This window comes from Acanthochromis polyacanthus, chromosome 5, assembly GCF_021347895.1.
Source record: "Acanthochromis polyacanthus isolate Apoly-LR-REF ecotype Palm Island chromosome 5, KAUST_Apoly_ChrSc, whole genome shotgun sequence".
Taxonomy (NCBI): Eukaryota; Metazoa; Chordata; class Actinopteri; family Pomacentridae; genus Acanthochromis; species Acanthochromis polyacanthus.
Window position 1 is genome coordinate 22,628,800 of NC_067117.1, and position 23,885 is coordinate 22,652,684.

At 40.4% G+C, this 23,885-nt stretch overlaps 1 protein-coding gene and 2 non-coding genes across 4 annotated transcripts in view; 1 reads left to right on the forward strand and 2 right to left on the reverse strand.

Moving 5' to 3' along the window:
* fgd5a (FYVE, RhoGEF and PH domain containing 5a) overlaps positions 1 to 16,554 on the forward strand; it is a 40,626-nt gene extending 24,072 nt beyond the window's left edge. The window contains exons 9-21 of one of the 2 annotated variants that reach the window (XM_051948257.1): positions 43 to 93; positions 282 to 340; positions 1,035 to 1,106; positions 1,258 to 1,326; positions 4,771 to 4,854; positions 4,943 to 5,022; positions 5,185 to 5,281; positions 7,618 to 7,755; positions 8,929 to 9,031; positions 9,158 to 9,294; positions 12,939 to 13,067; positions 13,420 to 13,574; positions 14,949 to 16,554. In XM_051948257.1, coding sequence (XP_051804217.1) covers positions 43 to 93; positions 282 to 340; positions 1,035 to 1,106; positions 1,258 to 1,326; positions 4,771 to 4,854; positions 4,943 to 5,022; positions 5,185 to 5,281; positions 7,618 to 7,755; positions 8,929 to 9,031; positions 9,158 to 9,294; positions 12,939 to 13,067; positions 13,420 to 13,574; positions 14,949 to 14,985 — 1,211 coding nt within the window. In that variant the 3' untranslated portion in view covers positions 14,986 to 16,554. The remainder of the gene's footprint in view (positions 1 to 42; positions 94 to 281; positions 341 to 1,034; positions 1,107 to 1,257; positions 1,327 to 4,770; positions 4,855 to 4,942; positions 5,023 to 5,184; positions 5,282 to 7,617; positions 7,756 to 8,928; positions 9,032 to 9,157; positions 9,295 to 12,938; positions 13,068 to 13,419; positions 13,575 to 14,948) is intronic. The other variant, XM_051948258.1, reaches the window with a different exon arrangement.
* Positions 11,946 to 12,017, reverse strand: trnae-cuc (transfer RNA glutamic acid (anticodon CUC)). Its single transcript has one exon. It is a non-coding gene; the product is annotated as a tRNA-Glu (tRNA).
* Positions 12,644 to 12,715, reverse strand: trnae-cuc (transfer RNA glutamic acid (anticodon CUC)). Its single transcript has one exon. It is a non-coding gene; the product is annotated as a tRNA-Glu (tRNA).
* Positions 16,555 to 23,885: the final 7,331 nt, after the last annotated feature.

Below are 23,885 nucleotides of genomic sequence, written 5' to 3' on the forward strand. Positions count from 1 at the left end.
AAATCTTTTTTAATCTGTCATATTTTCATGTGTTTCCTCCAGATTACCTGAACAACCTCTCTCCTGACTCTAAAGAATATGAGGACACACAAGGTGAACATACAGAATAAAGCTCTGTGATAATAACCTGAACAATAACAGTGTATTTTTCAGTAGTCAAAAGACACACGCGTGTCTGCAGCTGCTCGACATGTATCAGGGCCTGGTTGTTGTGTCTCAGGCAGTGAGTGCGTCTCTTTGGATTTGATCAGTCTCTCTTTCTGTCTCTGTTTGTGTTGCAGCTGCCTTGGTGATTGTGTCCGAGGTGGCAGACCAGGCCAATGACAATCTGAAACAAGGGGTGAGTTTCTGAGTCTGGATACACCCCATGTGTTCTCATTCAGGCTGTTTAGCTCCTGCTGAGTTTGACATATTCACAGCCCAGCTTTGTCGTTATTGCAACGCCTCTTTATATTCCGACTGGCAAAGAAAGAGCAATTTGCAAGCGTGAAGAAGTTAGACAGCTGAGGTTTGCCTCCGTATGAATCCCTCTTCTGAATGACTTGCTGGCGTGAAGGAGAGGTCTATTTCTCTTTGGCGCCGGATTCTGCAGCTTTTTAATTAACACAAGGGGCGAGGAAAGATGATGTCATCAGAAAGTCCCAGGTGTATCATTACAAAGGGGGTAGTGTAAGGGTGGACATGACTTACACTCCCCTTCAAACATGAGCATTTCATGGAGATAATTCACAAACCCTCCCCTCACCGTCGCTCTCGCCTCTCACTGTCGAGCTCCCCTGTGCCTCTTTGGCTCTCCTCCTCTGTTTATCACACTTTTTTTCTCTTCTGTGCACACACACTGACACACTCATAGACAGGCTGTCAGACAGTGGAAACACAGAGACCCTCTATCTCTGTCCCCCCCTATTCACTTTTCAGGATCGGATCCCTTTCCGCCTCCCTCCCTTTCTTTCACGAACAAACAGGGACAGTTTAATTCTCCATCTCCTCTTCCATCCATCACTGGATAATCTCCCTCCATCTCTCTCCTGCAGGAGAACCTGTTGCGTCTGGTCCACATAGAGTACAGCATGAAGGGGAAGAGGGACCTTCTGAAGCCTGGAAGGGTGAGTGTCAAATAGCTGTGGCTGTTCAAACATAGCAACACATTGTTCTGTAGCAACATCCAACCAGTTCTTTTAGGTCTTATGGACGCAAAAACAAAACATTGTCTCGTAATTTTGTGTGTTTTTGCTTCCATATAATGTCTTTTGACAGATGTTTGTCAAAGAGGGCACCCTCATGAAGGTCTCGAGGAAAAGCAGGCAACCACGGCACCTGTTTCTGGTAATAGTTCTGTCTTCTGCTTTCACTCTAATGTTATGACATGAGACACATTATCAGGCCTCTCTGAAGCCTTAAAAATATTGTTCTCCCACTTTATTCCCTTCCATACTTGTAAAGTGACGCTTAATCCTTTGGGAAATATACCTAATAGCTCCTCTAATAGGAGTTGAATGAGAAAGTTTATCACTCTGTTGTATTAATTAAAAATGAGCAGTTAGCTTAGCATAAGGACTGAAACCAAGGGCAAACAGCTACCTGGCTCTGTCCGAAGGCTGAAGTCCCTGTCTTTACCTACCTCACTCCATTCGCTGCAGCTCGAACACACCAGCTCACCTACAACTCTAAAACACTAAAACACTACACTTTGCTAAGCATTGGAGTAATTCAAATTTATACATTTGATTTGGAAATGTATTCTGAAGAGGAACAATGATACAGAAAGCTCTATATGTTACTCATGAGACTGTCATCCATACATGGCAGTTTTAAGATGGAAATGCTCAGCCATGATTAGGGTGTTTATCTCATAATGTGTTTTCTACTAGAGAAAAAGCACACAATATGGACATGTTAACAGATTTAAAAAAACTTGATTTTCACTGGAGGTGATCATGACTACCATCTCATTAATTAACAAGTTGTATGTTGTTATTGTAAAAAAAAAAAAAAAAAAAAAAAAGGTTTAATGAGGTGTTGGCAGAGTGCTGTGACTTCCTTAAGTCTGTGCTGGTGTTCTGGCAAATCTACAGTAACAGTTTTGTACAGAATAATGTGAGACTCAATGTGTTAATTAGTTAGCTTAGGAGGGGCCTCTTGACAGGTTTTCTTACCTTCGAACGGAGCCAGACAAGATGATTCCTTTTTTCCAGAGTGTAGCTTGGCAGATCTAACACCTTCTGGCAGTAGCTACCGTATTTTCTGTACAGACATGAGATAGTATGGATCTCAACTAGGAAGCAAATTAGTCTGTCCTAGAATGTCGAGTCTGTCTTTGTTCCAATTCTTAAATGAATCTGTGTTTAAACTGAGTGACATAGTCAAACTTTTTTCAGAAATGGGATACGTGACATTGTTGGTTTTATCAGTCTATTAGCGTAACAGCGTTTTGTCATTCACACATTGGTCCCTTTTCCATTAATGTTCCACACGTCTTCATTTAGACATACCCTTCACCAGATTAGAATGTACGTCAAATGATGTACAATGCATATTAATACACCAAATAACTAATACCCTTGTTTGCCCATGATTTCCTAAACACTATATATTCTGTCCATGTTTGAAAAGTCTTCCTTCATGAGCTCAAAGTATGTATGTTTGTCTGTCTGCATATGCAACAACCTAATGTTCAGACTTGTGCCATATTGAAAGTGACAGAGAAATGCTATTCCGTTCAACCTAGTCAGATTGTCAAATGAAAAGTGAGCAGGCAGACACGAAGCCAACATGTACATATCCAATGGCTGCACTTCTCTTTCAAATGCATGATGCAGTATTTTACACACATTACTATAATCCAGCCACACATACTGGGTATCTCTGGAAGCTTTTTAATCGCCAGTGGAGTTTAAAACAATCTATGGATGGACAGTATGAGTTAAAAGTGATTGGCTCACCTGCAAGCTTAAAATCACTGTTAGCACAACAGTAGAAGACACCTGTCAAATTGTTTAAGCAGTGGTGCAAACAAAGCAGACATGATCTGCAAGAATATGGAGGAATGTTGGGCGGAGGTCGGTCTGTAAGGTACATGAGGTTGGGGAGAGTCGAGGGGAGTGGGGGGGCACGAGGCCAAGGCTGTAAGACCTCCATTAAGCACCACACCCGTACACCGAGGGCCTCCCTCTCCACTCTTCTACTCTTCTCTTCTCCCCTCTGAGGACTTGTTTTCCAGGGCCCCGCTTCCTTACAGGATGTTTGGTGTGGGTCACTGGATGCCGGCTTCCTGTGTATTGGGAGGGGACTGACAGCAAAGTGAAGGCCAGACACCCTGTAGAATGCAGGGAGGAGGTGGCAGCGGAGGGGTGGTGGTGTTACACAAACACATCACGTGAAATAGAGAAGCCCAATCTATTGTTCCATGTGCAATCAGTGCTGTCTCATGTTATGAATTATGCTCGGGCTACGTATCCGCAGTAGCAGCATTTATGTTTTTGACTTGCACTGCTTGATCCGAATGGAATACACCATACAGATTTATTTATCTTTTTCATTTCGATTCACTCCACCTGTCTTCCAGTCTTTCTTAACTGGATTTCAGTTAAGCAGAGCTGAAAATAGGTTGGTGGCTGATACTTGCAGGCTATTAGAGCTTTATAGTAATTTGCTCCCTTGAAGTGGACGGCTCCAGTGGGTCAGCTGTTATTTATGGGCTTTTAAGGAAAGAGAATCCAAACAGTGGAGATGAAAGCCATCACTCACCCTGGTGACGGAGAGAAGCTGCAGCTATGTCACAAGCCTGGGTTTAGAGACGAAAGAAAAGCAGGGTGAATGAGTGAGAGAAGGGCTTAGAGAGAGGATGGAGATCCAGACGGCAGGAGTGAGGCAGGTGAGGAAGGTGAGGGTTTACAGGATGAGCTGAAATGTCACTGCTGAAAGAGTAAATGTCTTAGGTGGCAAGGGGTCGAGTGGATACATGTTGGGGAAGTCTGTGAAGTCTGTGAACTTGGCACTTGGTTTCAGTGGAAGGAATCTCTGAGTAAATGAGCAGCGCTGGGTGGAGCAGAAAGAACTGTGGCGGCTGCAGCCGAGAGGTCGCAGGCAGGGCTCTGGCTTGGCTATCATGCACTGTTTTGTCTCCAGCCACTCCAGCCAGCAAGCGCGTTACTGCGACTGTTTGTGTTGTTGTTGTTGTGGTGAAGGTGGCCGGTTCCACCCAGTTCTGGTTCTCAGTGTAGCCTGAGAAGGCTGCGAGGGCGAGGAGGAGGCCTGGAGTCCGGAGCAGGGTGGAGAATTCCTGGATGCTGCCTATACGGCCCCAGCGGATGTTTAGAGCACACATTAGGTGTGACCAATGATGTCATGTCTTTTGTCTGTGTTATGAAATACCTCTGGTAACACAATGGACTCTCAGTGTGTTCAGGGGATTCGAATACTTTTGGTCTGTCAAGCAAATAAGCACTGTCTTTACAGTAATGTCTGATTTTGTTTGTGTGCATTCATGGGAATTTTGCACTGACAGGATGCACAGACATGTGTGACTGCCGTGAAAAAACACGTCATCTAAGTAGTTCAGCTCTGACTGTTGCTTCAGGCTGCAATGTCAGGCACTACTCTCTAGATAACACCACCACCTTGTGTTAGTAAGGAGGTACTACATACAGAAGAGCTGAGAGCTGAAGTTTTACCCATTTCCCCCAAAAAACTATGATTCTGCACTATACTTTTAAACAAATGAGTGAAATGGCATATAATTCACCTTTTATTTTCTGTGTTTTTCATCAGATGAATGACATAATGCTGTACACCTACCCTCAGCAGGATGGAAAATACAGGCTTAAAAACACACTCTCCCTGTCAGGGATGAAGGTACAATAACTTTTTACTTCTCTGTCAGCTTATCTCCAGTTTTATCCACGCAGCTGAACTGTGATGCATTTTTGCTGTTCACACTCAGGTGAGCAAACCCACAGTGGACGATGTGCTGAACTGTCTCCGGATTGAAGTGTCAGACATCACTATTACACTCTCTGCCAGGTGAGAAACCGACAGATAAAGTCCTCAAACGACCAATGTGAGCTTTTTTACTGACTGGAATGAAACTTACTTTTTTCTCCTGTTTTTAAACAGTTTTATATGTTAAATTCTAAAGTGTTTCAGAAGGTTCAGGTGTGATTGTATTTCTTTGTTTCTCTTCAGTTCGGTCGGAGAAAGGGAGGATTGGTTCCACACACTGAGTCGAGCCATAGCGGACCACGCTGCAGGACTTTGCACATTTGGCGGACCCTGCAGTGAGGTAAGAAAAAAGACTTTAAGGCAGGGATGTCAAACTCATTTTGGTCCAGGGGCCGCATATGGCCTAATTTGTGCTCAAAGGGGCCGGACCAGTAAACTTATAGCATAATTACTGAGAAGTAACAATAAGTCTAAGTTTTTCCGACGTTTTAGTGCAAAGGAGAGCAAGTATATTAGAAAAATATTTATATGTAATGAACTGTCCTTTTAAAAATTATATTAGAAACAACCAGAGATTAAAGTAAGTGCAATTTCAACAACACTATGACTTAGTTTAACATTTATTTGTGTGCATTGTGCATTAGAACTGATCACAGTGATTGTACAATGGCACATTTATTTAGTCACAGGTATGTGTAACTTAAAAACATAGTCCTGGAATTTTAAAAAAAAACCTAAAACTTATCTGCCTTGTTTATGTATGAAATGTATATGTCCACATGGCTTTACCGGCAATATCGACATACAGTGAGGTCAATAAGTATTGGGCATATTTCTAGCTGCCCAATACTTATTGGCCTCCCATTTTCACAAATAAATTGTTTAAAAATCATACAATGTGATTTCCTGGAAAAAATTTTTTACATTCTGTCTCTCATGTTTGATGTGTTCCTATGATGAAAATTACAAACCTCTCTTATCTTTTTAAATGGGTGAACTTGGAAATTTTTAAGTTGCCCAATACTTATTGGCCCCACTGTACATATACTCAGCCTCCCATCGCTTTGAAAGGCTCTGTTTTCAGAATCAACTTTTCTTTTCGCCATTGTTAAGGGCTAGCTTTGACGTTGCAATAGGGTTGCAGACAATAAGAGACGCTTGACTGAAATGACGCGTAAATGTTCCCAGGTAACCTATCATCATTCAGCAAGGCAGCTGTTGCGCTGCATTATGGGATCTGTAGTTTGTGTGTTATCAGTGCTTCATATAGACCCTTTATTTGTTTACAAACATTGTGACGTTTTTGTGGGCGGGGCTTATGCTGGAGGCAAAAGCGGAGCGAGAAGTCAAGCGGGACTGGGAGTATATAGTTTGCGCTGGGAGTTTGCGCTGCAAACTCGAGCATTTTTAACCCGTTAAACTTCAGTGTACCACCGGCGGTACACTTACTAATTTGCATAGGAATTTAAAGAATGTCCGAAGGCTGCAAACGCGATTATATAAACACTATACGCCGATGGAAAGCTTAGATTCTCATGAATCCGCCGGTATAAACCACTTTCAGATGTGATTACCACAGCGGTAATATAAACACATTTGTCCGACAAACAACGAATATCCAGCCATCCGTTCTCTGTACACGGCTTTAACGTACACAGCGCGACTCACATTTCCGGGTTCATTATTACACACAGATGAAAATATTCTACAAAAAAACGGCCATAATCCAACCTTGGACATTCAGACGACACAAGCCAGTAAACTATTTTGTCCAAACCATGTCTTGAAGTCGGTATATAATCCACGAATCGGTCGTTTTCAAGGAAATGCACCTCGCGATGTGCGTCCAATATTCCCTGTATTTCTCGTCATATTTAACGGGTTATTGTTTTTGATTGTATTTTTTTCTGTGTCTTGTTGTGTCCTTGTTCTTATGGTGTGTGTATTTGGACCCAGTGTCTGGAATAAAGCTGAACTGAATTGAATAGAATATTTTTTATTTACAAATAGAATATTAGCGATTTTTTTGTACTGAAAATGGCTGGAATTGACTGCAGCTGATCGTCTCTGTCCAGTCTTTTCGCCTCAGTGCATTTAACCACAACTGTCTTCGTTCCCTCTGAGCACGAGTGTTCGGTGTAATCCTATAAAACTTTAATTTGCGTTCGCCAATGTCATTCCTCCTATTATGGCATCCAAAAACACAGCAGGACAACATTTTAGAAAAGTTGATAGAGCCTAGTCCTTCAGTCTTTCGCCTTTCGGTCACGGCCGCGCTCTTCCTCTTTTGCCTCCAGCTAAAGCTGTGACGCCATTCGTGACGTGGGTCATTAAAGGGTCTATTGTCAGGCCATTAATAACAATAATAATAAATCAATGTAAAATGATCTCGCGGGCCGGATATGGCCCGTGGGCCTTGAGTTTGACACATGTGCTTTAAGGTAACAGAATGTGGTTGAAGAATTTCGTAAAGTTAAAAGGGCAATTTGTCTTAAAGAACAATGACTAGATTGTGATTATAATTTAAAAATAATACCGCCCAAATCTCTGCGAACATCAGTCAAATTATTGTAGCTAAAAGTAATAAATTGATTCTGTGAAACCCAACTCTGTTCTTTGGATCTCCAAATATTCTAACCCTGACATTTCAATATTATCCCAATGTTGTCCAAACAGGCTCGTGAAAAACTGTGGATGGCCCTGGGTGAGGCTGCTCCTGTCCTGGTGCCAGTCTCTCATGTGATGATGTGCATGAATTGTACCTCTGACTTCAGTCTCACACTCAGACGACACCACTGCAGTGCCTGTGGAAAGGTCAGACACACAGCACTGTGAAGACTGCTTTTACCTGGTCATGTTCAGCCTTTATTGCGCTTTTGTTTGTGTCTGGAATCTTTGGGAACTTAACCCTTTAAGTGCCAAAGTCGCAATATTGCGACAAGCAACAGACCTGAACATAACAAGCCATAGCTTCAAATATACTGCCTCATGTAGTTCCTACTTTACACCAGTCATGGCTGGAAGTTCAATCTGAGCATCATTTGTGGGCGTGTTTCATTCGAGGTTTTGGAGTTTACAGAGTTTGAAAACCGAGGAGACGAGACTCATCGTCGGAGCGTATCAGAGCGCAAGACGGCGCATTTTAGAGCGAGAAAATTTACCATACCGAGAGGTCTGGTGAACGTTGACAAAGTACCGTGTCAAGTAATGGCTTACTCAGATTCTGAAGAGGAATATTCACCCTCTGATGAAGATGTTCAGTCGTTCAGTGAGACAGAAAGTGCCGCTGCGTCTGTGCGTAACGGCAGCGGGTCGGTGCGCCATGACAGTCCACAAGCAGCACATCCTGGAGCCGATGCTTTGCTTCACGGGTTCCGGGGTAGCAGGAGCGGACGTGGTGGGTGTAGCTGGAGTGGTCAAAACATCGCTAATGATGAGGGGGATAGCGGGGGTTGAAAAAAAACGTGGAAATAGCAGCAGACACGGGAGAAAATGCACTGATAATAACGGTGGAAGCTGCAGTGGCGTTCACGGCCCCGTCGTAAATGACGATGATGATGGCTGGGTTTGCTTGACAGATATGGAAGAGTTTCACAAGTGGATCAGACATTTTGATAAGCCTGTTGGGTATCGTTGAGACAGGGATCTGACAAATTCTGAGCCAAACAATACCATTTTGATCGTTAAACATCAATAAAGTTATGTAATCCATATGTCCGCCGCCTGGTGACATCATAATATGCAAATTAGATTAATGAATTTGCTCCTATCATAAACTTTGGGTCATACTAATGATTTTTCTCATTTACAGTTTGCTTTTATTTCTAACCATTTTTAAGTTACAACCTTTTGAAGAAATTATATCAAAACTGAATATTTTATTGAAAAAACTCTGGCACCTAAAGGGTTAATAACATTGCCTGACTACACCTTACTGCTGGCAGATGTAATATAAAGCTTACACATGCATTCTGTCTCTTTAAACAGGTGGTGTGCCGTGCTTGTTCCAGAAACAGATACCCACTGAAGTACCTCAAAGACCGAGTGGCCAAAGTGTGCGATCACTGCTATGCCGAGCTCAGGAAAAGAGGTGGATTTCACCTCTCCCCATGTAGAGGGTTTCTGGTCTCCCATCCAAACTCACTTCAATTACAAGGAACAGTGGAAAGACTGTTATTTTGGTTTGCAAGGTTAACAGTTTTTTGTGTGTCTGTAGGTGGAAGCATGTCAGGAGCCTGTGGTAACTCCAGCCCTCGGACTCATCGAACCAGTCGCCCCCTCTCTGCTGTCTTCCAGAACCTACAGCCCCCGAATTTGTGGAAGACCAGGAAGAGCAGCTCCCCTCTCAGCCAGGTGGACTACACTCTCTTTCTTACATCTGTACCTCTCTTTAAATTCTGAAGCTATTGTCAGAGATGCACTTGTTTCCATTAATCTGATTGCAAAACGTTGCTACAGCAATCTTGCGAGGTCAGACCTGATTACATTTCCATATCAGTGGCAACAAAGAAGAATTCTGAACCCCATGCAGCCACATTAACGAATACAAGGTGACTCAAAAGTTTGGAAACAAATGAAAAGTCTATAATCCAAATAATATAATGTTATTTCAATAAATCAGTACCACAGATATATTCAGAAGAGTATCAGATGAGTGTAAAACAAACATACTTCGACATGTTCATGTTTGTTTCTTATACAAAGTTGTGAACGTTTGCACCAACTGGTTACACTGGTATCTTCTGGAATGTATCTTCATTCATGCTTATGAAGGTTCCTCAAACTGGCCAGTAAATGTTGCCTCATAGTACTTTTGGATGTTTAAAAAATTAAAACTGTCAGATACTTTACCATCAAGAGTTTTGAAATCTGACACTGATGGCCTGCATTTTGAAGTTATGCCCCAGCATACCTGGACCGTATCTATTAATTTTCTTCCAAGTTATTGCACTCGGCAAATACTATGCTTTTAAGTTATTTTATTATGCTATAACAAAAATGGGTAAAATAAGAGTGAATTCATGCACCCCCAACTCAAATAGACACTGCAGTTAAACTTTGTTTCCAAACTTTTGGGTCACCCTGTAGACATGTACAAGCAATAGAACTCTGTATTGTGTGAAGTTACTGAGAGAAGGCTTTTTCCACATTTATTGCAAATATTCCCCCAAAGAAATCAAAGACAAGGCAAAGTCTTCAATTACAAAGCACCTCTCTCGTTTACTTCGCTCTACAATTTACTACAACCTAAAATTCCCATTAAAAGACAAAACCTCACTGTAATGACAACAGGTTCAGGTTAAGGAGACTCACCAACAATGAATACAATCCTGTTTTGTTTTGTTTTTTTCAAACTGGCATATGTAGAAATTTACTTTATTGTTTCCGGCTATTTGTAGTAGTTTTCCATCAGAATCCCAGTTTATTAGCTGAAATTAAGATGTGACAAAGCAGCAGTCCTCATGTTGAGTCCTGCCTCTTTTTAGGCACTTTAAAGCACAACTTCACAACATAGATTTTTTTGTCTAACATGCCATGGATGTCCCATTTTCTACTGTAAGACTAAATGTTGTTGAATTCTGATCTGATAGTTTGTATTATTCGGGACATAAAGAGACATTCCCTGACCAGGAATCGAACCCGGGCCGCACAGCGGTCCTAACCACGAGGGAGCTGTTCAGATGAGTCCAGCTGGTGTGTGGACTGCTTTATATTCATTGGACAAGATTCAGATTAGATCGCAAGGTATCATAGCCCACAAACTCTGAGTTTAGGCTACAGGTCAATTATCAAATGGGTATGAGATACACGGTAAGTAAAGAGATGTTCCCTGATCAGGAATTGAATCCCAGCCACAGCGATGAGAGCGCCAAATCCTAACCACTAGACCACCAGGGAGCTATTTAGAAGAGTCCAGCTGGTGTGTGGAATGTCTGGAATCTATGACAGTATGGACGCTTGTGTGTAGTACACAATAGTTACCACTAGAGTTCCATATACTTCTCTACCTTTCATCTTAAGAAGTTGGACATGTAACAGGAGTGTAAGGCCATTTTAGACCTCTGAGCAGAACCTGAAGTTTAGTTTGTTGCTTCCAGCTGTTTGTAGGAGTCTTTCCTCTGAGTTTATTAAATAACTGCAGCATCAGAATCCATATAAGCATCTCCAAAGAGCCAGAGTGGCATGCAATACAGACATGAAGACAGAACAGCACCACTAACTTAATGAATGACTTTTATTAATTACCCTCAACATAGTGACAGGATAAGTACAGGTTACTCTCTGTGGAGATCAGTAAGTAAAGAGGTCTTTGCTGACCAGGAATTGAACCCAGACCACGGTGGTGAGAGCGCCAAATCCTAGCCACTAGACCATCAGGGAGCTGTTTCTCATGTCAGACTTGTGTGTTGGGATTTCTGGGCTAGTCACAGCTGATAAGCTGTATGTTCATGTACAACAGTTGCCAGCAGGGTTAACTTCATTGTTCTGTCATCTATCTTCAGGGGTTAGACATGTTACAGGGGTGCAATGCCATCCTACACCTGGAAGAATGAGCTGAAGTTTAGTTTGTTGCTTCCAGCTGTTTGAAGCAGTCTTTCCTCGGAGTTGATTGAATACCTGCAGCATCAGGATCCAGAGAGAGTGTTGCACACATTTACAGACACAAACAAACAGACATGTAACTGGAGTGTGATGCCATCCTAGGCTTGTAATATATATTCGTACTTTTTTTTTGTATTGTTGTTGTTTTTGAAAGTATTTTTCTTGAAGTTTAAGTGTGTTGCTTCCAGCTGTTTGTAGGAGTCTTTCCCGTGAGTTTATTGAATATCTGTAGCATCAAACAGCAGCAGGATTCAGATGAGACAACTTCATTAATGACTTATTATTAACCTAAACATGGTGACAGGGTCCATCCAGCTCACTCTCTCCATCATTGTAGGGTATGTCTAAATGTGTTCTCTATGAGGTTCTAATCAAATGGCTGATCAGTAGCTAAAGAGAAATTCCCTGACCGGGAATCGAACCCGGGCCGCGGCGGTGAGAGCGCCGAATCCTAGCCACTAGACCATCAGGGAGCTGTTTCTAATGTCAGACTTGTGTGTTGGGATTTCTGGGCTCGTCTCAGCTGATAAGCTGTATGTTCATGTACAACAGTTGCCAGCAGGGTTAACTTAATTTTTCTGTCATCTATCTTCATGGTTATCTCTCTTCATGTTACAGGGGTGCAATGCCATCCTACACCTGGAAGAATGAGCTGAAGTTTAGTTTGTTGCTTCCAGCTGTTTGAAGCAGTCTTTCCTCGGAGTTGATTGAATACCTGCAGCATCAGGATCCAGAGAGAGTGTTGCACACATTTACAGACACAAACAAACAGACATGTAACTGGAGTGTGATGCCATCCTAGGCTTGTAATATATATTTGTACTTTTTTTGTATTGTTGTTGTTTTTGAAAGTATTTTTCTTGAAGTTTAAGTGTGTTGCTTCCAGCTGTTTGTAGGAGTCTTTCCCGTGAGTTTATTGAATATCTGTAGCATCAAACAGCAGCAGGATTCAGATGAGACAACTTCATTAATGACTTATTATTATCCTAAACATGGTGACAAGGTCCATCCAGCTCACTCTCTCCATCATTGTAGGGTATGTCTAAATGTGTTCTCTATGAGGTTCTAATCAAATGGCTGATCAGTAGCTAAAGAGGAATTCCCTGACCGGGAATCGAACCCGGGCCGCGGCGGTGAGAGCGCCAAATCCTAGCCACTAGACCATCAGGGAGCTGTTTCAAAGGTCTGAGCTGGTGTCTGGAATGTCTGAAATTGTGAGAGCTGGATTGATGTATGTACACAACAGTTACCCATAGGGTTGACTTTATCTTTCTACTCTCCAGCTTGAGGATGATTTATAATTCTTTTTTGGGGGTTTTCCAGTACTGTGTGTTTTCTATATCTGTGTACCTGTGTTCCTGTCTGTGTGTCTAATATATTACAAATACCTTCAGGTGTCACTCGGTGTGGAGGGCTCCACCATTAGCGGGAGCCTGCAGCGCCGGAAGAAGAGCAAAAGGAAGTGGAAACGTCTGTGGTTTCTCCTCAAAGACAAGGTGCTCTACACCTTCACAGCCCTTGAGGTGAGGGGGCACAGAGTCTCCCACACCAGCCCCAAAACACCCACACGCTTTCATCATTACTTAAGCAAAGAGGCATCTTCTCAAAACATTTGTCCACTCCTGTCCTCCTCTGGTCTATGCTTGACACCTGCTTAACGGACATATTTACGCTTGTCTACCTTTTCCAACCTCATGGACCAGAACGTCTAACAACTATTGAAGGGAATCTCTGTGCTCTCTCTCTCTTTTCCTCTTGACAAGTGCTTTGTACTTCCTGGACCATGAAATAATTATTATTTGCTCATTGCTGCTGATAGCAAGATTGGTGTGTTTAACTTGTGCTGTGTTTGATGTTTCACTCTCATTTGTTTAGGATAAAGTGGCCTCAGAGAGTCTTCCTCTGCAGGGCTTCACCGTCAAGCTGACTGAGAGACCAGAGGGGGAAGAAAGCGGCAACGTTTTCCATTTGTACCACAAGAAGACACTCTATTACACCTTCAGAGCCGATGATCCGCACACTGCACGCAGGTTAGTGTCAGTGTTTATGTCAGCATGACTAGAGATGTGATATTTGGTGCTGTAGGGTCCCTTAAATGATCATTCCCTGACCGGGAATCAAATCTGAGTCCTAGGGGTGGCTGTGGATCAGGTGTAGAGTGGGTCGTCCAATGATCGAAGGGTTGGCAGTTTGATTCCCGCTCTCGCCTAGTCATGTGCTGCATGCCGAAGTTTCCTTGGGCAAGATTCTGAACCCCGCATTGCCTACCAGTGACTGTTCCACTGGTGTATGAATGTATACTGACTGATGTTGCAGGTTGATTAGCAACCTGCATGTGAATGTGTGTGTGTCTGGGTGAAAATGTGCTTTGAGTACTCTAATGAGTAGAAAAGTGTTATATAAGAGCAAGTCCGTTTACCATTCCTGACCACCAGGGAGCTGTCACTGTTTTTCTTGGAGGTCTCACTTTTACCTTCTTAAAGCACTATCCATCAAGAAGACTGCTGTCCAAAATACTGAGTGTTTTGCTATTACTTTTACTTGTTAATTTCATCTGTAAATATGTTCTTTAAAGTGAAGATGTTTTGGTAAAATGTGTATGAACGATCCCAAAAGGCTCTGCACTGGTCTGATAAATACGTGGCAATTTGTGTCATTCCTGTGCTGCTGCTGACCAATGGAGATGGCAGACTGTTCATTAAAAGGCTTTAGCTTTATTTATCTCTTCCATTTGAATTCTAACTGTACAAAAGGCACCAATTATTATATCTGGCCATGACAGTTTATTTGGATTGGCTTGTTACTGACAACCTCATTGTCTGGATTTGTCTTTTAAAATGAGTTCTAAAGAGTGCATATTCTTTTCATGTGAGCAGTAGTGGACAAGAGATGTATTGATAATAAATCAGTATAGCTTTTCAAGATTATTTGTTTATCTGTCACCATCCTGATGAATTCACAAGTACAGGAGAAGAAGAGGATTATAGGAAAGAGACAGAGAAAACAAAAAATGAGAGAGAAAACACTCATCAAAGTGGATAAAACATAAAGCTGTAAGTTCAAGAAGACCAAGGAAAGAATTTGATTATCATCAAGTAAAGACATTAGTTGTTGGTAATAGGCGTAGAGTTTATGAGTAAAACTGTTCTGCACAAAGTGTGTTGATGTTTTTTTATTGTTTTTTTAAAACTATGCAGCAGTTTTAATAGAGAGCTCTTACAATTTAGTTCTGCATTTCCACAAAAATGAGGAAAACCGATATCTTGACCTCTGATCGGTGTCTGCTTCTCCGGCTCTCTCGCTTCCTATGCCTTGTAAGCTCCTTCTATTTCTGTAATTCAGCTCGAACCGAACAGAAAAGACAGTGTGTTAAAAGTTGAATGTTCCATCACTTTGTGTTTCAGGTGGGTCAATGCCATGGAGGAGGCTACAGTTTTATAGCACCTGCTCAGTTAAATGAACAAACCCTGCTGTCTGTGACTGCTACACCTCCCTCGTGGAGCACAACATAGCTACCTGCTGCATCTGAACTCAGACCACCAGTCAGGATTCATCACAAATTATGGGATATTAAGAGACAGTTTTATCATCAAGGGGATTTTAGACAAGGCTGCCACCCTGTGGTGAGGAGGTGAAAGTGACAGAAGCCAGAAGAAAGCCACTAAAGAGAAGAGAAGTGGAAAGTAATGATGTAATACAAAAAAGCTCTCTGGTTCTCAGTGTTCTAAAGGATTTTACAGAAGCTTGGATTCATTAAATGCAACATCTGAGAGCTTCAGAGAGAACATTTCACTCCATGTGCTTCACCTTTTTCACAATGGCCATCTGATAAGTTGACAACTTTTCTATGTTTGCTGTGTCTTCTGCCAGAGTGTCCACTGGATTATTCAATCACTCTTCAACACCACATCCTTTGCAGTTATGCGCGAGACAATTTCACTCTGCAGCATTATAAAAAGCAAACACCAGTATTCATATGTTGTAAAAGGGAAAATATTTGCCAGTGTTTTTGAGAGATATTTGTTATTCTGAATATATATTGTGAAGTATACACTGCAGATATTGACCAAGTGAATTATATGATTTATTTGTATAAAAACTGTGTTACATGATGTTCTGAGTAAGGGTTTCGTTGTAACCATCACAATATGTGTGTATTATATTTGTCGTGGAGTTTTACACAGCGTTACACTTGTATTGAATTCACAAAGTTACAGAATGACCCTCAGCATGCCTACCAAGCAGAAGTATTTCTTTATCGATGAACACTTTCAAAGACGCTTTCTATTTTAATCTGTAGGTTTTTGAATCTTTTTGAAATTTGTCATACAGTTCTGAAGTGCCAATTGCTTTCTTCCAGTTGAATGCAGTGCAAGGTGCAATTGTTGATGAATGTGCCTGAAATGAAATTGTACTCCTCATTCTTTATGTTATCACAGTACTGTACGGAAAAACTTTGCTTTTTATCCACTTATGTACTTTGAAGTTTTAGTATTTTGAACAGTTCAGTAACTGTCCAGTAACATGAGAATATAGTATTGTGCCATTTTTATGAATGCCTTTTCATGCTGTATATACTTGGCTAGATAAAATCAGTCTTTATCCACGTCGACAGAAACCGTTGATAAATGCCAAACTACCTACAGTATGATGTCCTTTCAGTGATAGAGTGATCTGAGCCTCTCATGTTTTCAACAGAAAAGAGGACACTAGAATTGTTTTTTGTATTATTCCTGTTGTTTCAGCATATTCAGATTTTCACACTTTCTCTTAAATAACCTACCTAAAGGCATTATCTGTTCCATTCAGGTTGCAGCTATACTACATGTGGTCCTTCACCCATCAGCTATTTCTAAAGCACACATCTCTTCATTAAGAGCTTTTCTACCCGTTTCTTATGGCTCACACCTATACTGTTATATGGATTGTACCTCTAGCATATAGTGTATTGTAAATGTTTATGTATATAGATACATATAAAAAATAAAATGCTTTAAAAACCTCACATAATGAGTTTTAACTGAGTAGCGCTGCAGGCTTGTTCTTACACACAAACCTGTTACTTTAGTATATTCCAGGAGTGGAAACATAGTGGCCTTTGTACGAATGCTATTTTTGGGAAGGGTAAGTTCCTGTCAAGGTGAACATATAGAATTGTTTTCCTGTGTGGTTAATTTAGGACGACAGACAGAAAAACAGAATGAGATGAACTTGTACAGTATATAATATATTTACTACAGTTCAGTACGCCATTGCACACTTGCAAATGGAGATATAGTCACTCCTCTTTGACAGAATCAACAATAATGCCAGCTATGCATGGTATCTGGGCAGGTGTTCATGTTGCGTCTATCCCTTCTTTGTGTTAGACATGAGAACGAGGCTGAAATAAGTCCGGTACATTCTGTACTTCTGTGTTTCTATTGTTTGTGGTGGTCATCCAGCAGGGGGCAGCAGTGCACTATACCGTAAACAGATGTCGTTTGAATATTTTTTACAAACTACTGCTTGAAGTCGCTCCTCCTCCAAGACACGTCTCTTTTGGCACAAGCATACAATGAATGTGGAGAATGTTTGAGTTCAAAAAACAATTACGAAAGCTGAGCATGGTAAAGTTCAGGGACAGGCATTTTATGTTTTCTATCACTAATAGAAAAACTGAAATTCATTACAGATAGAAAAAATATAGGGAAGCAGATGAAGGACATAGAATTTTATTGTTATTATGTACAAAATGCAGTGCACTCGTCTTTATGCTCCAAATATTCTGAGTCTCTCTGACACATATACTGTGTATTTAAGCACATCCGGTAATCATTTTTAGTTGCTTTTAATTTTAAATTTGCTATATTTGGAGGTTACATTTGTAAAAACATCAAAAATCCAATACAGATACATATGAAAACCATCTTTGCCACAGCTAACATCTGAAGAACAGCTGTTTTACAGACCTCATTTCAGTTTACAAAACTCCGTCTTTGGACACTTTTACATTTGAGACTCTTTTCCGATGCTGTGATCAAGGTATCAAATGCAAAACAGACTGTTAAGCGAAGGTGAGCACTGAGCAGAGAGACCTGCAATCAGACAGTCCCAGCCGACATCATGTAATAACCAGGATGTGTCCATTAAACCATTAAACACTACTGTGAGGTCCTCAGGTGAAGAATCTCCTGTCAGCGTGATGACATATATCATTTCATAAGGCTATATTCTATAATTTTTTGCTACACTGAGTGACACATATCTGAGTTTAATTTTGGGTGGTACTCTTTTACAGCCAAGAGGCACTGTTACCATTGACTGCAGCTTAATTCCTGATGTAACTTTGCCAGTTCTGAAACTACAGATCATCACCAGCCTCCCTTTATTCTTCTTCATCTTTTCACTTTTAAGCAGCTACCACACTGCTGAGCCATCTCAGTTAAGATAATTAGCACTACTAAAGACTTCCACAGCACCAAAACAACAGAAAGCGGTCCAGCAGCAAGGAAAGCAGTAGTTGTAGCATGAATATTTAAAGACAAAGAAATAGCACAAAACATTTTGGCCTATTTCTTTTTCAATGTCTGCAATATTAATGACCAAGAGTTAATCAGATTAGACCCAATGTGAGAGCTTCCTAAAGAACAGAACAAGGACAGCTTGGATTTGCTCATTAACAACTTTAAAGTGTTTTCTATACAGATAATGAGGACGTAAAGGAGGAAAGAGTTTGCTGGGGACACTGTTACTGGATGCAGAGTTCAGGACCGAAAGATCGTTTCCAATTAGATGAGTAAAGAAGAAGAGATTGGACGTTAGTCAGAAAATAGAAGAGAAAATAGGAAGATTGGGGTTGCTCTAGATACGTGATCCCAGGAGTGTCAATGACCCAATACTTACTTGAAGTAACAAAAGAAAGAGAGAAGTGAGAACAGCATTGAAAGCAGGGAAAGTTGGTCATTTCCGTCATAAACCTGAAAATTTAAGCACACACCTTGTTTCACATCTCGAGCTTGAACTCTTGCCCAGCGAAACACAGTCACAAAACCGTTCCCTCAGCAGCCGGGGGAACCAAAGCTGCAGAAAGTGATTAGGTAACTGCCTGTGTGTTTGAATCAATAGCCTTCAATTTCTGTAGTCTCGGCAATTTGTAAGGAAAGCACCTCTAAAAATAGGAAAAGGACAGCTTCTCCTTGTGCACACTTGAAAGCTTCCAATCTGTATCAAGGAGATCAATAATAAGTTGGAAATTCAATATGGGTGCTTGTATTGCATTGCCAAAACTCCTGTTTTCTGCAGGCAAAAATGTGCAGAATGAAACAGAGGAAATCGATAATTACAGCTCAAAGTGAACATATATAAAGAGGAAAAACTGACCGATACATTAATTGTGCTTCGAGGTCAGACAGTGATTATGCTGCTGTATGCTGGAAGGTCAAAAGGAATGTTTTTCCAAGTGCACCAAGGGCAGTAAAGTCCAATGCTGTTAAGTTCAAATCTTGTTCCAGTGGACAAACACCTAACAAAGGCTTTGGTGTTTTTGAAGAGGAAATGAAGCACAGAAGCATTAATGTAGAATCTGTTGCACATTAGAGGATGTAAAATATAAATGACAGCATCAAATAAGCAGCTGAGAACACTAATGGACAAAGTGTACCAAAGCCCTGCTGATATTCGAGCTGTTTTCCGCTTTGGTGGCTGCCACTTTTAAACCAGACACAACACTAACACTTGAAGATTTTCCTTTTTTGGTCTAAAAAAGGAACCCAAACTCGAATGCGTCATTTTGCTGACTTCATGTTGCTATGTATGTACTAAACCTAAAAACTGGTTTACATCAAGGCCATTTGAATGAAGCAACAGTTAAACTGATCTTTGTCTACAGTTGTGCTGCCTTGAAACATGAAAAAGGCTGAAGAGAGGGAAATGAGGACAGATAGAGAAAAAGGCAGATTTGGTGTGTGGTATGTCTCTTGATGAAAGGACCATTTTGCTCCTGTTTTAGGGATTGTTTTTTCATTCCTCCCTCCCTTCCTTCCTCCCTCCCTTGGTCTGCTCCTCTCATTACTCACTGTGATGTTTGCCCTGGCACTGCTGGGATGGCAGAAACGGCCATCACAACAGGAACCGTCTGGGTCCCTTGCCCGGATGCGAGTCTAATTCACAGAGAAAATATGAAGCCTGCGTACGTTTGCTGTGTCATATCACGCTTGTGGTGTTTCTACTGTGAAATTACACAACCCACAGAGACTCAACCACTGTAAAGTTTATCCGTCTTGAAGCTTACAAACTGGTAAAACCTCCAAGTGGAATTCCTGCAGCCAACAATGTCGCCTCTAATTAAAGTTTGAAGCTGCAAGGGGTAATTTTGCTCTCCGGCAATCCCAGGTGTTGCAGAGAAACAATTTAACACCACTTTGACCTACATGAAAGGATAGTTTTTTTCTTGCTTTCTTGTGTTAAGAAGAAAATCCTGCTTCCCCAATCTGATGCAGTTCCTGTTAAACCAGAGCATGGGGCATGAAAAAGAAAACGGAGGAGTTACTAAAGTGCAAATCTGCAGGTATCAGTCAGGAAACCCAGAAGCAGGTGTAATTGATGGGAGGGGCAGATACGAGTGACTGATCAAAAGGTTGTGAGCTTTACTGAGTGGAAACTTCTTTTTATAGCTGGTGCAGCATGAAGTCATCGGAGAAGATTTTCCAGGAATTGAAAGTAATGGAAAAAATTCAGATATTCCTGTCATGTGACCTGGAGTTTTCTTTTTTGCTTGTTGCTGTTGTTTTGCTTTCGAAAGAAGATTCCATAGACAATCTGATAAAGTCTTTTAACAGAATGGAAACATCTTTATTTATTTATAGCACCTTGTTGAGACTTAGAGTGATTGAAATCTATTGATGTGCTTGGCTGCAAATCTGTGTCGGGTTTATTTTTTTTGTTGTTATATCATCCATTGTTCGCTTTAACCCCACGCTCTAAATATTTGTGGTGGTGACGAGGTGGTGAGTAACTCCTTGGGTATTGCTCAGTAATCTCTGTCAGCATTCAACCCTTATCCCCAATCCCATACGTCATTGTTATACCCTTTTTGGAGCTATAAATAGCTCACCGGGAGCAGAAGCAGACCGCCTAAATATACCAGCCTATTCTCTCTTATAGTCATGCAGTTTTGGTGGGTGGGGGCTGATGACTCAGCACCACGTGGATCAATGTGCTTGTGCATGCTGGAAAGACTGGGAGCGAAGAGGTGCTGTGGGCTGGGCCAGTATGGAAATGCACGGCCCCTTGGATCAGCCCATAAACTCCACTAAACAGACCCAAATACCTCTGTGAAAAGCAGATTTAGAGCATCAGATTGAGGATATTTTTGGTAAATTGAGCACATTTAGGCCACTTCTCACTTTGTTGGACCCTTTCAAAGGGCTGTTTGACTAGTTTAGTCTAACAAACATAACATTATGCGTATTTGCAGTTCAAATTTATATTCATGCTAACAGACACCAATATGACCAAAACTAGAGAATTTGTCTTGGAACATTTACTTACTGCCAACATTTTTTTCAGATCAAAATGTTAGTTTTTACTGTTATGCACTAAAACACCAAGACAAATTCCTTGTTTGAAGAAACATATCTGGGAATAAAAACTTCCTGATTCTGAAAAATCTTTACTGTAAGTCCTTTCTGTTATAGTATTGAGGTAGGAAGCAGACCTACTTTCAAAATTACTTATTTCCTATTTGGAGATGTTCTTTGCTGTAAAAGCTAAAGAAACGGGTTAAATAAAGTGGCAGATACACTTAGTCTGTTTAATTTTTAATATCGTTATCAGTCATACCACAATCGCTTATCCAACATATTAAGACCATATATGTTGCATTTTTGTCTGTGTTAAGTGTTTTACCGTTAAAGTGACTTATATAAGTGTGCTCTAACCATAGGAATCAAGGTGCTGCAAACAGGCCTGATAACAACAAGGCCCATTCAGAGCTGATTTCCACAGACACAGTTAACACCTGTAGTGGAGATTATGTATAATTTACATAATAATGGCTCATTATGCATCAGTCAACCTGGCAAACTAACTGTTTATTTCAAGTTTATATTGATGGTAACAACTATCAATGACCAAAAACTGGAAAAATGCCTACTTTTAAAATCACTTATACCCTGTCCTGAGATGTTCTTTATTGTAAAAGCTAAAAAAAAAAAAGACTAAACAAAGTGGTAGGTACTCTCATAATCTGCTGAATTGTTAATATAATGAATATAATTAATGTTAACATTAGCACATCTTAGATCTTATATGTGGTATGTTTGTCTACATTTGATGTTTTACCCTTAAAGAGATGTATATAAGTAAGTAGATATTTTGGTAAACTGAGCACATTTAGGCTGGTTCTCACTTAGTTACACCAATTGAAAAGGTTGTTTCAATAGTTTAGTCAAACTAGCATAATTGTTTGATTGAGATAAAAGCTAAAGAGAGATGTGTATAAACGTGACTATAATCAGTTTGGGCAAACTAACTGTTTTGTTCAAGTTTACATTGATGCTAACAGGCACCGGTACAACTGAAAACTAAACTTCTGTTATAATATGAGAGGGGTAATAGGTCGACTTTTAAAATCACTTATATCCCATCCTGAGATTTGTAAATGTAAAAACATAATAATAAAAGAAAACACCCAAATTAAATAAGTGGTAAGTGATCTCGTAATCTGACTAATTGTTAGTATAATGAACGTCACGAAGACAAACATTAGCTAACATATTTAGGGCTTATATGAGGCATGATTGTCTATATTAAATGCTTTAACCTTAGAGTGACGCATATATGTGACTAGATGTTTATGTAAATTGAGCACATTTAGGCTGTTTAAGGGGACAGATAGGGTTAGTTTAAGGCAAAGGTTTGAGCATTTAGTTGTGCTGATTTAAGGTTAGAATAAGAAACTTGGGAATAATTACATCACTGAATGTCCTCAGTGAGACAGCCATGCAACAAGCAGATGGAACAGAGATAGAAAAGCTGTGCATCTGAGCATACACATTGCCTTGATTTCCTGGCTCGCTTGTTCTGCCAAATTCCCATTTTTCACTAGAGGGATTAAAAAAAAAACAGATGGGAGACGTTAACGCTCTATGTGCAGCTGCAGAACTTCTCATTCGCTTCCTTGTTTTGCTTTTCAACATTGATGCGGTGTCATGTTCAGGTCAAGGTGTTGGAAAGCAAAGTGAATCATGGGAACACAGCAAGATACAGAAGTGGAACGAAGCAAGTTTCTAGGGGAAAATATCAAATTTCACATGCTGCTATCTGAAACAGAAAGCAAGAACTACGATCCAGGTCCCTGCACTGGCTTGTAGTTAAATATAGAACTTAATTCAAGATCCTACTTATTGTCTATGTCTCTGAATTGTGTGGTTTTTCAGTTCAGCACTTGTATTCACATATATTCAATTGATCTCTTTTATGCCTTATTCGATGCTGCTATATCTGTCTCTTGTTTCTCTTTTTCCGCTTTTTTAGTCAAACAGTTTGAATTATTTTATAACTTTGTGTGCACTTTATTCCATACATCTGTACTGTTTTCATTTTTTAAGTTTAATTTTATTTTATTTTTAATTTATTCACCTACTTACTTGCTTGCTTAAATTTTTTTATTATACTCTGCTGTAGCTTTATCCTTTACCTATAAAGCACTTTGAATAACCGTTTGTGTATCAAGAGGTGCTTTACAGATAAACCTGCTTGGTTGCTTTCAGTCTTTTCCGGCTCAGCTTAACATGCAAGTGAGTAAGAGAATACCCCCATTTAAGAAAAGATAAGAAAAGATCAATTTTATTGATCACGTACCAGGAAAGTTACATTTTACAGCTGCTAGACACAGATGAAGTATGGAAGAAGCAGGAAAAGAATTACAAAGACACAAAAAGGCTAAAAATACAGATGTTACAAAGACAATGTACAACTTTCACATGTACAGAATGGTGAATTCACATCTGGATATGTACATGTGCACACATGACATGATGATTTTACTTATGAATATGTACAGATACGACATATTGAATTCACATATGGATATATACATGTATGACATGGTGAATTTAGATATGGATATGTGCAGGTATGACATTGTTAATTTACATATGATATGTGGATGTACATGTATGACATGGTGAATTAACAAATGGATATGTGCAGGTATGATATGGTGAATATGAATATGTCGATGGACACATATGACAAAGTGAATGAACATATATGTGCATGTAAGAAATGGTGAATTAACATACAGATGCTTTCGGATATGACATGGTGAATTTGCATATGAATATATAGATGTTCAC